The sequence below is a fragment of the Pyrgilauda ruficollis genome, unplaced genomic scaffold (assembly GCF_017590135.1).
Source record: "Pyrgilauda ruficollis isolate IOZ18807 unplaced genomic scaffold, ASM1759013v1 scaffold34, whole genome shotgun sequence".
NCBI lineage: Eukaryota > Metazoa > Chordata > Aves > Passeriformes > Passeridae > Pyrgilauda > Pyrgilauda ruficollis.
In genome coordinates, this window is record NW_024524822.1 from 370,690 (window position 1) to 383,713 (window position 13,024).

General features: G+C 44.2%; 1 protein-coding gene across 4 annotated transcripts in view; it reads right to left on the reverse strand.

Moving 5' to 3' along the window:
- RABL6 (RAB, member RAS oncogene family like 6) overlaps positions 1-13,024 on the reverse strand; it is a 53,965-nt gene that overhangs the window by 29,213 nt on the left and 11,728 nt on the right. For 3 of the 4 annotated variants that reach the window (XM_041475031.1, XM_041475032.1, XM_041475030.1), the window contains exons 3-7: positions 12,000-12,047; positions 6,066-6,118; positions 4,465-4,556; positions 3,484-3,624; positions 2,356-2,461 (exon numbers count right to left, since the gene is read on the reverse strand). In XM_041475031.1, the coding sequence (XP_041330965.1) occupies positions 2,356-2,461; positions 3,484-3,624; positions 4,465-4,556; positions 6,066-6,118; positions 12,000-12,047 (440 nt within the window). The remainder of the gene's footprint in view (positions 1-2,355; positions 2,462-3,483; positions 3,625-4,464; positions 4,557-6,065; positions 6,119-11,999; positions 12,048-13,024) is intronic. The other variant, XM_041475033.1, reaches the window with a different exon arrangement.

The window sequence follows — 13,024 nt, forward strand, 5'->3', positions numbered from 1 at the left end:
TAGAATTCAAATTCTAGATTTCAGAATTCAAGAAAATCAAGATCTCAGAAACAGTAGATATCATAATTTTATATTATTCATGCAGTATAAGCAAAAACGAGACAAAAAAGGGCAAGTCTGCTGCTTCTTTGTCCCCAGTTTCCTAAGACAGGTGAAATACATGCTGAGCAAATTAGCTGAACAAACAGAGACAGAAGGGCTAATGCTCTCTGGTGCTTACCTTAGGCTCTTTGATAATTACTTTAATTAGACTTGTCTATTAAACAAGTGGTATGCCTTGCCTTACACTATGGCACCAAGACATACACCAGTTTTATTTATTTCAATTTTCACAGATCACAATAAATCAAGAATATATACCTAATAAAGAGAGAGATGCAATCAATTTTGTACAAATTCATCAGTACTAACAAAGTTCCAAATACTTAAAAAAATATATTCTATTTTACCATGCTAGTTATTAAAATATTAAAGAAACAGCTTATTTTTTGCAATGACCCAAGAGAAGGGAATAAACCATGTGCTAGAGAGCAGTGCTCTAGCTGAAAGGCACTTGCAAGGGCTTCTCAAGAAAAGGCAATGTCAGCTGTCTGCAGAATCCTGTCTCCTTCCAGCACAGCATTGGGAGGCCTGGATGACCTGATCCCATTTGTGGGTTTCCAGATATACCTACAGCTAAACTGCATCCTCAGATTTGCCAATCCTGCCCCGGGAAAGGAACTGATAAATAATTGAAGATCTCAGGCTGACAGAGAGAATGATCTCTGTACTGGGGGTATGGATTTCAGCCCTTGCTTTTGCTATGGAAGAGGCATGACTATAAAATGAGCACAGAATGTGCCACTGAAAACCACACACTGACCCCAACCCTGCTGAGAGACAGCCTGGGACCTCAGATACAGCTGGACCACTCTGCCCTGGAAAGCTGTGGAGGGCAGGCTGAGAGGCACAGAAATGTCTGAGGCTGTCTAAATCCTACAGGCATTTCATACCAGGCAGCATCCCTCTCCTTTAATCTTACTCTGCTCCAAGGAGAAAAACTCCTTTCTGGAGCCTGGTACTGACAAGGATCTCTGAAGATATAAGAAGAACCTTCAGGAATTGAGTCTAGATGTGATTTTCTTAGAGATTTCAGCTCATGCTGCACTGGATGTTGAACAGGGCCAGCCCTGGTCCCTGTGCACTCCAACACAAGGTTCCCAGTGGGTGTCTGGGAGCAGTGAAGTGCCCCAAGGCAGCAACTGCGGAGCAGCATGAGGCACTGCCCATAAACCTGTGGCACAAGTGCAAGGGGCACTGGAGAAACCAATGCAGCCCATCTTAGGTGAAGTATGACATCAAGTAAAGCCCCAAATATGCAGTGTCATAAACCCAAACATTTCACCAGCAACATGCTGGAAGATTTCAGTCTTCTCCACTGAGCAGCAGGTTGGATTTACAGCTCATATTTCTACAACCTCCCCCTCAAAAAACTGACTTGTTTCACTGAGCTTTTATACATTCAATTCTCTTATGCTGGTTCTTTCTGCTCTGCAGCCTGAGGACTTGGTAACATCCACTAATATATCTCAGCTCCTTCTGAACTGGCATTTCACTGGGGATCATTTATATAAAAGTAGACACATACACTTCAGTTACTGGTGAAAGATAACAAAGATCAACTGCCAGGATTTTTCCCATCAAATAGAAACCAGTGACACAGCATCATATGTGCCCTCAAAAAGCATAAGCTACTCATCCCAAAGGACTCCCACAGGATCACCCCAAAAGCCGATCTTCTAAAGGCTCACAGATGAGAATGCCACCCTTCGCAGCCTTTGCCCTTCCCTCAGCCCTCCCAAGAATCCTCAGATACAAAGGAAATATGGGACTGGATCCATGTGAATGGAATGCAAGCACATGGATCTCATATCTAATGCTGTTTACCATTAGGGCTAAGATTTTCAGCAGAGGTTCCTAAACTACTCAGATAATGGCCAAATCTCTTCTCATCTGAGATTTAACTGAACAGAATTGAAACCCAAAGTTTAACAGATGTGTGTATTTTACATTTTTGACTTGGTAACTGCACCACTGGATGCCATTTTCATGCCAGTGAAAATGGAGCCTTTCTCCTGAGGTCAGTATTGGGAACTCAGCACAGCTGACCTCTTGCAACCACAGACATGTTTAAATCAGTCACAGGCACCAATGCTCTGACATAATTTTGTTATACCAACTCTAATGAAAAGAAGAATCTACTCAGGATCCTCTAACAGCAAATTAAACCCCAAATACCAAATTCCTGCCTTAGAAAGGAAGCAAATCCAATCTGTCCCACAGATCCAGCACATCAGGATAACATCCCTGCCTTACCTGCAGCTGCAAGAAGGGGATGTTGAAGAACTTGTGCAAGTACTTGAGGCCAAAGCTGTTCTTCATGGAAGACTCAGCATAGCGGAAATAGGAGGAGCCGGGAGGCCTGCACCAAGCAGAGAGGAGAACACTGTACCCAGCACAACCTGCAGACCCTGCACAGGATGGAGTTACACACCATGACCCACCCCACAAGCCAGCCCCCACCCTCAAATGTAGCCCAGGGCATCATTCTGCTTGGACTTATTATTTTGTGCACAGCCAAAATTCACACTGAAGGGTGGCAGAAGGTGGCTGTTCGTGTGTGACAGTGTCATCTGCCTGCCAGGCTAAGAAATATTCTGTCAGGACACTGGAATGTTGGTTTCCTACACTGGGGATTCACAGCTTTACAAGTTGTTAAGTTCATAGTGAAGGTTTTTGTTTTAAAAACCACAACTGGACTGACAAAAATAATACACAGAAATTATTTTGTAAAGAAATTATTTTGTAATGGATGAAGTCTTAAAACTGACACCATTTCTTTGTGCCTGACACAGGCATAAACAAATCAGAGATGAGGAAAATGAAAAAATACCTTAAAAACATAAAACTACATAAAAAGATACCATCTACTGAATCTTGACCAACAAATACTATTTTATACCATGTAGCAGAGCACCTCAGATCTCTGCTTAAGGGAAATGCTTGCCTGGCTGGTGAGGGACATGTGACTTGGCCGTGCCCTGCAAGTGCTGTGTGGGGGATGCTCAGAGGCAGAGCAAGGACACAGCTGCACTGGCTGGCTCTCGTGTAGCTCAATCACTTGGAGCAAAGAACAGCTGTGCTATGGGGAGAGCACTCTCTCACAGGAGAAGGACTACCCAGAAAGATGACTTGTTGGGAACAGCACTTCTGAAAGGCACGTGCTGTCTCATGCAGTTTCCAGGAGCATGGCAAACAATCTGCTCCAGATCCAAGGGCCCGTGGTGTCAGCAGATGCGGCTTGTGAGACACGGGGAGCTCTGGGAGCCCAAGGCAGCGTGCAGGACAGAGGGCACACATGACATGGATTGAAACACGGCAGTGACACGGTCACTGACGGGTGACGGCAGGGAGCAGCGGAGACCCGCTGCCCTGCCCGCTCACCTGTTCAGGTTGTCAATGAGGTCCCGCACGTCACCGGGCAGGATGACCCGGTGCTCCCCCATGTCCCGGTAATTCCCAAGCACACACACTGGAACGTGGGTCGGCACTTTAGGAAGCTCCCTCAGAATATAGTTAAATGTCCTTCATCAGAAGGGAGAGAGAGAGCAAATGAGTGGGAACATCCTTCTGTTAGCAGTTTCGTGCACAAATCACAAAGAAAAAAAACTACATGAATTTTTTTTTCCAAAAATCCTTCCAAGTCTTTGGCTTCTTTACCCCATCAGAGAAACACATTAACCCCCAATATGTTTGCATGATTCTTTATTCAAAACCAACTTCAAAAGCTCAATAATCCACTTTCACCAGAACCTTCACATCTCCTACAGCAATCTCGGTTCTGCAAAACTGTTGGGTCAGCAGAAGGAAAGGATTCCCTCTCTTCAGCTGTCCACAGGCTCATTGACCCACACCAAACCAACACCAGCCTAAATATAAAGCAGGAGCTATAACCCCCTCCTCTTTCCACTCTGGTTTCCTTACCTCTCTCATTCTCCTCAGATGCACAAAACCAACACTTCATTACTTCTGTAGATTAATGCAGCCTGGGCCCTCTAAAAAATCCTTACTAATACCAGTTTCTTGGGAATTTTTCACTAGCATCCTCCTTTCCCTTGTGTTCTGGGGAGCAGGGGTTTGCAGCATACACTTTGCACCTGTGATAGCACTAATTACCAAGCCTCAGGCAGCAGGATATCAGCAATTGCAGCACACAACCCTTTGGAACACTGCTTGTTTGGAACAAGCCCAGGAGAGGAGTGTATTAAAAGCCATGTCACAAGATAAAGCTTTTATTTTAAAGGATACAAGCTTGTTCCCACTCATTAGGCGGGTTATCAGCTTCCAACTGCAACTGGGAATCTGGAAGTCATTTGTTCTGTCTGAACAAGGGAGAATCACGTGGTGCCAGTAAAGGTCTCTTACCACTGCTTGGTGATGTCAAACATCATCACTACACCATTGCAGTTCTTATAGACATCCAGGAATTCTGCATCCAGAGCCATTTCTGATTCTGCCTGAGGAAATAAAGGCAAAGAAGCAGTAAATAACTGGATTCAACTTCAGGCTGATACAGAACACAGTGGATACAGTACTGACTGAGCAAACTTTGTAAAGTGACAACCACTGTAAGGAGTACCTGTGGATTTCACACCACTATCATTGAAATAAGATACTTGGTGATTCCCAGCTTCCACTTCCCATGGGAACAGGATGTGAAGCACCTGATGGTCTCTGACAGCACATGCTAAAATCCACCCCTGTCCTTTCCCCTGTGCTCCCAAATCCTGTGTTGGCAAAAGAACTCCATACAAACCACAGAGAGGACACAGCTCCCATTCCATCTTTTTCCTGACTCAGATATTGGGTCTATTCTTAATGCTGCTGGTGTCCAAATGCAGGAGGCAGTTTCTCCCATGGATGGCTGACAGGATTAATATCCAATTGACTTTTCATCATTTGGACTCTGCACGCTGCTAAGTCCACAAAGTACTGGTCCCAGCTTGGTCTCCATGGTCCCAGCTCAGTCTCCATGGCTCCTACTGGAATTTTGGTGCCCCTGGAATAATTCTCACTCCTTTCCCAGGAGTGGAAAATGCACTCACATTTGCAAAAAAGATGCAGCTGTGGTAACTCTTCTCATAAAAGCATTTCCCATGGGAGAATATTTTGAGGAAAATTCTCCTCATCTGAGCCTGAGCAGATGGGCACCAGTGAGAGTGCAACAGCCCACCTCCGAGGAGTGGCCAGAGCAGGGCACCAAGTCATTTCTTCAGGCCCCAGAAGAAGGCCCTGACAAAAGGAATTTCTGCCTCTGCCCACAGGAGTGTAGTATTGCATTTTATTGAAATGGTATGCTCTGTCTCACCCCTCCGAAATGTACGGTATATTCTAAGCCTGTGGTCCTGCCCTGAACCATCCTGTATCTGTAATCCCATTGGCCCAATGTGATTCCGCGCCCACTTCAATCTCCCTCTTAAGCTGTGCTAGTTAAATCAGCCGCTCTCTTAGCTCTTCCGCTCTCTTAGCCTTTCCCCCCTCTCTTGCCCCTTCTCTCCCCTAGGCTCCCCCTCCCTCCCCCTTCCCCCCTTCTCCCTCAGTAACCATGTTGTTCCCGGGGATGGGACCCCCAATAAACCCTCATCTAATCAGCACCCTCAGAAGCCGCGTGGAGTCTCCTTGCCTGCGGCTGCTGCCAGCCAACTCACAGCCTAGGGGGCCCTCCGGGGACTCCCCAGGGTGCCCCCCCTAAATGAACTGCAACACAGGAGGACAGGTACAAAGCTACTGAGCAAACATTGGGACACAGTCATTCCCAGCGACAGAATGAAAAACAGCAGGGAAGTTGCAGTGAGGGTACCAGCAGGGCTGAAAGCACAGAACAAGGAATGAAGAGCATCGGCATCACCCACTGTCCCTCACCCACCTGCCAGGCAGGCCTTAGGGCAGGAACAAATACAGAACTTGCTCCCCATGGACCAAAGACGAACAAGAGGCCTCAGACCTGTGAATTCTAGGTGACTCACCTCCTGAGGGTCATTCTCCAGTTTCAAACCATCTCCTCGTTTTTTGCATTTTCCTTAAAAAGAATAGTAAAAACATAAAAAGCATTACATTGGGCAAAGAACTGGAAGATGACTCTGGACAGGTGCATAGCAGTTAGAACACAACCATAAAGCAAATCCTACTTCTACAGTAAGCCTGGGGGATGAGGAAGGGTGGGATAGGCATGCCTTGCTGAAGAATTCCAGCTAGTCTATTAAAAAACGAAAAGTAAAGCAATCCAAAGACAGAACTTATCCAAGAAGAAATCCATGAGAAATCAAATAAACTGTGGGAAAGGAGTTGTGAAGATGGAGAGACAGCCTACATGTGCTCCAAAGGCCAGAGCCAGAGGGTCAGGTCTGGCCATCACCAGTGAAGGCACAGAAAAGAAATCCTCCAGAAGCACCACCCAAAGCACACAAAAATAAGCCAGGTAGCAGGTACAACTATGATTAGGCTCCCAGAAAAGTGCAAGAAGCAACGTGCCTAACGTTTGTAGAAGACACTAGAAAACCACTCTAGAGACTTGCCCTGCAGTCCCACAGCCATGGTCCCACCTGCAAGAATCTAGTGGTTTCTCTCCAACTCATCTGGTTCCTCTAAGGCAGTTAAAGGGCAGCCCCTGAGGCTTCTCTCCTTCCTTATACCTTGGGGAAGCATTTTCTGACATTTTAAAGTACCACTAGCATTTAACTCAGCACCCCAGAAACTGAGTGTTTTTAAACTTCAGCCTCCCTGGAAACTTTGTGTCAAATCAATTACACACTAACTGTGTTTCCAAATCTGATAGCCTGGAGTCTCAGCAGAGAGGTGTATGTGTACCTATGATTACCAGAGTGGCCATCAGCTGACATGATTTTCTGGTGTAGACACTTGGCTCTAAGGATTGCCAGGAATCCCAACATCTTCTGTCACCTACTGCTAAAGAGGTTTAGTGTGGACACGCCATGAAAAAACTTGGCCTCTTGTTTAAACTGAATGTTCTGCGTTTCCAGGATTTTATCAATGATAAGCACTGCACAAACAATAACCCTGCAAGATCAGGAGTTATGTTTGACAGATACCGAGTACCTCCCAGATGTTACTGACAGCATTTAAGAGCTGTACTTCTGAAGTAACTTTGCTGCATATATTCCTAGTCTAAACAATGACGAGTTAACTAAATTATACTTGGCACAGTCTTGGAATTGCTTCTCATCACTTCTAGAAATTTCCTGTGTCACTGATAACAGAAGGTGTTGGCAGCTCAGATGCACCTGAAAAAACCCTCCCACTGACTCTGTAAAAGACTCTCTAACACTGAGGACCAAACCAGCTTCCACCAGCTCTTAACTCTGCTGAATCACATGTGGAATTCACGGTTCTGCCAGATGCTGCATGTGAAATGGTTTGTTTTCCCTGCACACAGCTGAAGGACAAATAGTAAGAAAATACAGTTATTCAGAAGAGCTTTAATGCTGCATGTTACAGCAGGTGATTCTGGGTGTGCTTCTGTGCACAACTGCAAAATGTTTGCCCCACTCATGTCAGCTTACTGCTGACATCTGAAAGTAGCAGAAATATTAATTCTGATCCCTCCTCATTTGGGCAATGTGTTTCCCTGAGGGATCCAAGTATGGGCTCTGATTCTTCCATGCAGCTGAAGGTGAGGGATGTCTAGGCCATGCATGTCTTTTCCCACTTCAATTCAATTAATTTCAAGTGAGTGACACTTTTTGGCTTCTCTGAATATCCAAACATCGCTATTCCTGCAGTCACTGCTGAATTATGCTTGGCATGACCTGAATTTCTAGGTATTAAAAAGAGAAGCCCAAGCAACCACAAATACTCTCCATCATTCCTCCCATCCTGAGAAATCAAGGTGTCTGTCTAACCTGGGCACATTTACAGTCAATGCTTTGAGACAGAACGTACAACTCGCACACCTCTCCCTGCTCATGGTTTTCTGTGTGTATCCAGAGGAATGAGTAATATTCTCACACACTGCTCATCAGTGCTGCAAAGGAGGTCACCTCAAAGCAGTCATAGAGCTGAAAAGCGCATGTGTGTACAGATTCAGGCACAGGCTCTATTTTTGGAACCCAAACTGCAGGATGAATCGGACAAAGATAAGATCTATGCAGTGACAACATGTAATTCAGCCTGTAAAGGCAAGGGCACAGTGACAATTGTGTCACTGTATGCATGAGGTCCAGATTTCGAGGTGGTAGTGATGTGTAATGGAGGAGCTTCAGCTAGAAAACATGGGTGTGCATGCTGCTATGGCTCAGGTCCCCTCCCAAGAACGATAGCTGCTCCTCATTTACAGGCATAAGAGCAACTGTGGCACTAAATACACTTGGCAGCTCTGCCCTGGAGTCTACAGAACAGCTACTACTGGACAATGGGGCTGTGACCATCACTTGAGTCTCTGCAGCAGTATGTACCACCGGTTTTGCTGCAGGACAGAAGGATTCAGTACAACTTGCTGAAAAACACTGTTGACCATGCAAGGGGGCTGCTTCCCTTCACCGATGCAAAATACACATCTGGAATATGTGCATCCCTTGTGTTATCTAACTTGGAACATCTGAAAATAATAGAAATATGAATTCTGATCTTTCCTCCTTCTCGTAGGACATGTCTGGGAGGCAGAGGGGTGAAGGTGCAGCAAGGAGGAAAGGAATCTTCAATTCAAGGGAAAGTGTCTATCTTGTGGGCAAAAGAAAAAAAATACGATTTGATGCCTTCAGTCATGTATCACAAAATATGTGGGAACCAAAGTGGCAGAAGTTCCAATACAGGAATTTACAATTGTTCCTGAATCCCCTGCATTCAAGCAGCTTCTCTGAATTCAGGATCTGTTATAGCTTTATGACCTGCAGCAGTTACACAACTTGCTGCAAAGCCAGAAAGATGAGTCAGGATTGTGACTTCTGCTGAGAGATCTTTCCTGTGCTCTGTCAGTTCCAAGAGCAGCAAAGGAGGTATTTACTACACATGCCACACAAAATCCAATACAATCCACGGCTGGAGGCAAGCTCATCTTGGGAAGATTTTAACAAATGGCAGCTTCCCAGATATGATCCCAGATCTCTGGGCAGGCTCAAGGAGAATGCAGGAGGCAGCAAGGAAGTCTGGACTCCAGAGAGTCTGTACATTTAAAAAAAGAATCCCAAATAGTCAAGAGCCAAGAGGAGCAGTAGAGTCTGACAGCTGCCATTCCTCACTGCCTCACCACACTAACCAACCTGACAGCTTTTAAGCTTTCACAACAAACCTCCCCACATTTCCAAATTATCATCTGGATGCTAAATAATTCCAAGCTAAGTCACCGTCCAGGCAGGATCAGCAGAGCTGCCCTCTGCATCCCAGTGGATTCTGGAGGGAAAATCCACCTCGCTGAACCAGCAAGGGCAGGGAGCACACTTCCAGGGAGCACCAGGAGAAACACCGCTCAGGAAAATCGCCTTTAACTTCAGCCCACAAATGCACATCAGGTTTTCAGGGTGCAGCTCCTGCAATTTCTCCAGCTGCCTGTGACTGCAGAACAGCAGCACTGCTCAGCAGGCGAGAGCCCAAAGCTGCTTTACACAACTGAAGCCGAAAACTGCAGTTCATGGATGCTCCTGTTAGTTAGTTAAGCTATAACTCACATCAGGGTTTTCAACACAGTTTCCCCTATCATTTAAACAGAGGTCTCCTAACGTCCTCTGAAAATGAAATAGGGAAATGCTGGCAAAAGAATTTCAGCCTGGAAAACTTTGCGTTGAAATGCGTGTTCCGAACATGCATTTTTTGACAGATTAAAATCCAGCCTGATAAATGCAGTGTTCTGCCCAACTCTAAATATGCACATGAGCCAGAATCTGGTAGGCAAGGGAAAAAAAAAAAGGAGGATCAAGTCTTGTCAGCACTATGCTACAGCAGCACTGGTACTTTACTACTGCAAGTCTACAGTCCAGTGTGGCTCTCACCCAAAGCATCACGCAGGAGGATTTTTTGTCCTAAGCATACAGAAAGAAAACAAAAATGTCATAACATTAGGATGAAAGTTAGATATGAGCAAGCTCTTAATGCTTAATACGAACATTTTCCTAAAGTTATGCTTATCAGGAATCCACAATGCTATGGCAATAGGAAAGGATTTGATTTCATTAACATCATCATGATTCAATTTTTACATTGCACTGATTGAGCACAACTGATTGCTCAAAAACATACAGATCTGTGGTCCATAAGTACGGATCTTAACAGAGTGAGTTTTATTTCAAAAGAATATAAAGCGAAGGGAAGAGAGTCCTTTAAGATTTCTAACATGGGCTCTGCTGTCAGAAATCAAAGCAGGACCAGAAGAGCTGTTATCAACATCTGTGCATAGCACATCCCGTCCCCTTCGCCAAAAAAACAAGTCTCTAGTTGAGAAGATGACTCTGCTCAGAGAAGCTATTCACAGAAATAAGTGCTGGAACCACATGATTCCCAAATTAAATGTCTATCTATTCATACCAAAGCTGCAAGGCAGCGAGAACACAGATGTTTTGCTCAAATTCCAGCCCTCCACTTGTTATCCTACAATCTGAAAGCAGAACTTTCATCATAATCATCATAATCAGACTGACTTCAGCAGTAACTCTGGCCTAAGCAAGGTTTTGTCTACCCTGTGAAAACTGGGCCTTAAAACACTAAAAAGATAAAGTGCTCAGGATTTTCATTTAAAGTTCCTGACTCAAGTTTACCCTGAAGGCTCCATTAGGTATCTGAACTAGAGGTGCTACTGCTAATTGTCTTTCTTTTTTCCCTATTTCAAATACAGTTCAGCTGACATGAAAAATGACATTTCTCCTCTTCCCGCTGCCTATTGTAGTTTTAGTTTTTGGTATAACACAAGTGTAAGTTGCACAGGTGGTGCCTCTGAGATGCCACTCTGCTGAGGAACGTCTGAGAGCACGGATTCCAGCCAAGGCTGCAGGAAAGGCAGCACCAGACAAACCATCAAAGCTTGAGTTTCGATGACTGTGGCCAACAAATTTGACAGACACCAAACAAGAAGCATCACTCACAGCGCAAGACCTGCTCACCTGTGCAGCTGCTTTCCTGACTATACTCACACACTAAACCAGGAGCCTGGCTGGTACTAAATGCCTCTTAGAAGCCAAACAACATCTGCCTTTGGGGCTACAGAATGGGCTGCGGAGATTTACATCAACCCCAACCCCTTTCCAGGAACAGATCCCACTGCATCCCGTTTGCACTGCATCCAGACTGTGTCTTCACAGACATTTTGGAGTTTGGTTTTGCTCTTTATAAAACAAAAGCTTATACTCTGACAAAAACTGAAAACTAATGAAAAATGTATGTACGTATCATAAAATTTTCCTTGGCTAAGAATTTAGAAAATGCTTTGCCAAGTGTTTTGGAATGCACATATTGTATTTTCTGTCCTAGTGAATTTAAGTAATTGGCTTCTCTTTCATCCTCCCCCCCTGCATACATTACCCATTGCAGCTATGGTTTTACCAATTTAACAACAGAATGCCTTCACAAAAACAGCTCAACAAGAACTTTTATAACCAGTGCAAAGAACTCAGAACCTGTCTAAACATTAAAGCACACTATAAAGGGGAGAAAGTGAAGTTTATTCTAAAGCTCAGAGAATTGGAATACACACAGAGCAGCAGGCGCTTCATCTGTCATAAGCACGCAGAACAACTGCTTCTGAACACCGGGTTTGATCTGAAGTTCAGATTCCAGATAATGGGTTCTAGCACAGGGGACTCACCTCTCCTTTTCTTGTTCTTTCAGGAAGTGGCATAATAAATACAGATTTTTTTAAATGCAGAAATAAGCATGTATTTCTGAATTCCATATAAGTTTTTAATTAAAACTGAGAAAGAACAATGGATCTCCACTAGAAAGAAAGTTGTAAATCTTACCTTTGTCCACTACATCCCAGACTTCAACTTTCACAATGTCATCAGTGGCTGGAAGCACAACAGAACACGAAGGGTTAGAAGGTTTCTGTAAAACACCTATCACACAGAGAGCCCAACCCAAAGCCAACATGGAGGAATGTCAAAGCATAGGCATGTCAAAAGAAAAGCAAATTATATGCAAGAAAAAAACCCAACCACAGGAAGGCAGTGAGCTGTTGAAGGTGCAAGCTGTCCACCAAAACCATGCTGTCTAAAGAACTTCATAACCACTCTTAGTCACATAAGTGATGGCTGCATTTCCTTTCTGGTTCATATCACGTTTGAAGCATGTTGTAAGTACTTTGCATAGACTCTTTCCATAACATACAGAGATTTACAAAGCCTTTCAAAAAAGATAAAAATCTAATTTTGAGGATAAAGTCTGGTTTATAAACAAGGCATACAACTGGCAAAAGGAATATACACATTTAAGAAAGATCAATCACGGCATTTCCATGTAAACATGACAGCCAGCACAGACAGTCCTGCAGCTACAGAAACCCATTCTCCCTGCACATTTCCAGGTATATTTTGTGAAAAATAAGGTATCACTAGCAATTTTGCTTCCTAGAGCTGCAGCATCAATAAATTAGAACCAGCAACGTTGATTTGCTATTGCTAAAATCTGAAGCAAGACATGCAGAATTCTAACTCCAGTGATTGCTGGTACCCACAGGCAGCCAATGCATGTTCAGGTGGCCTGAAGGCTGAGTAGCTCTGGATTAATGTTTCCATGGAATCCAAACAAGCAGTCTGATTTTCAGGAAGATGTCCCAAGAAGCAGTTGCTTTTTGGAAATGTTACAGGCTTTGAAGCAAAAGCTTTTACTTGGAGCAGCTCATAACATAAAGGTGGAATAGGAGGACAATGCCTCAGAGTATAAAATAACATCATAGGATGGCATGAGAGTTTATCTAAGTGTCATTATCAAACCAGTTAGCACTCTCTATAGAGAACTCACTCTTGGCTTAATAAAATGTTTCAAA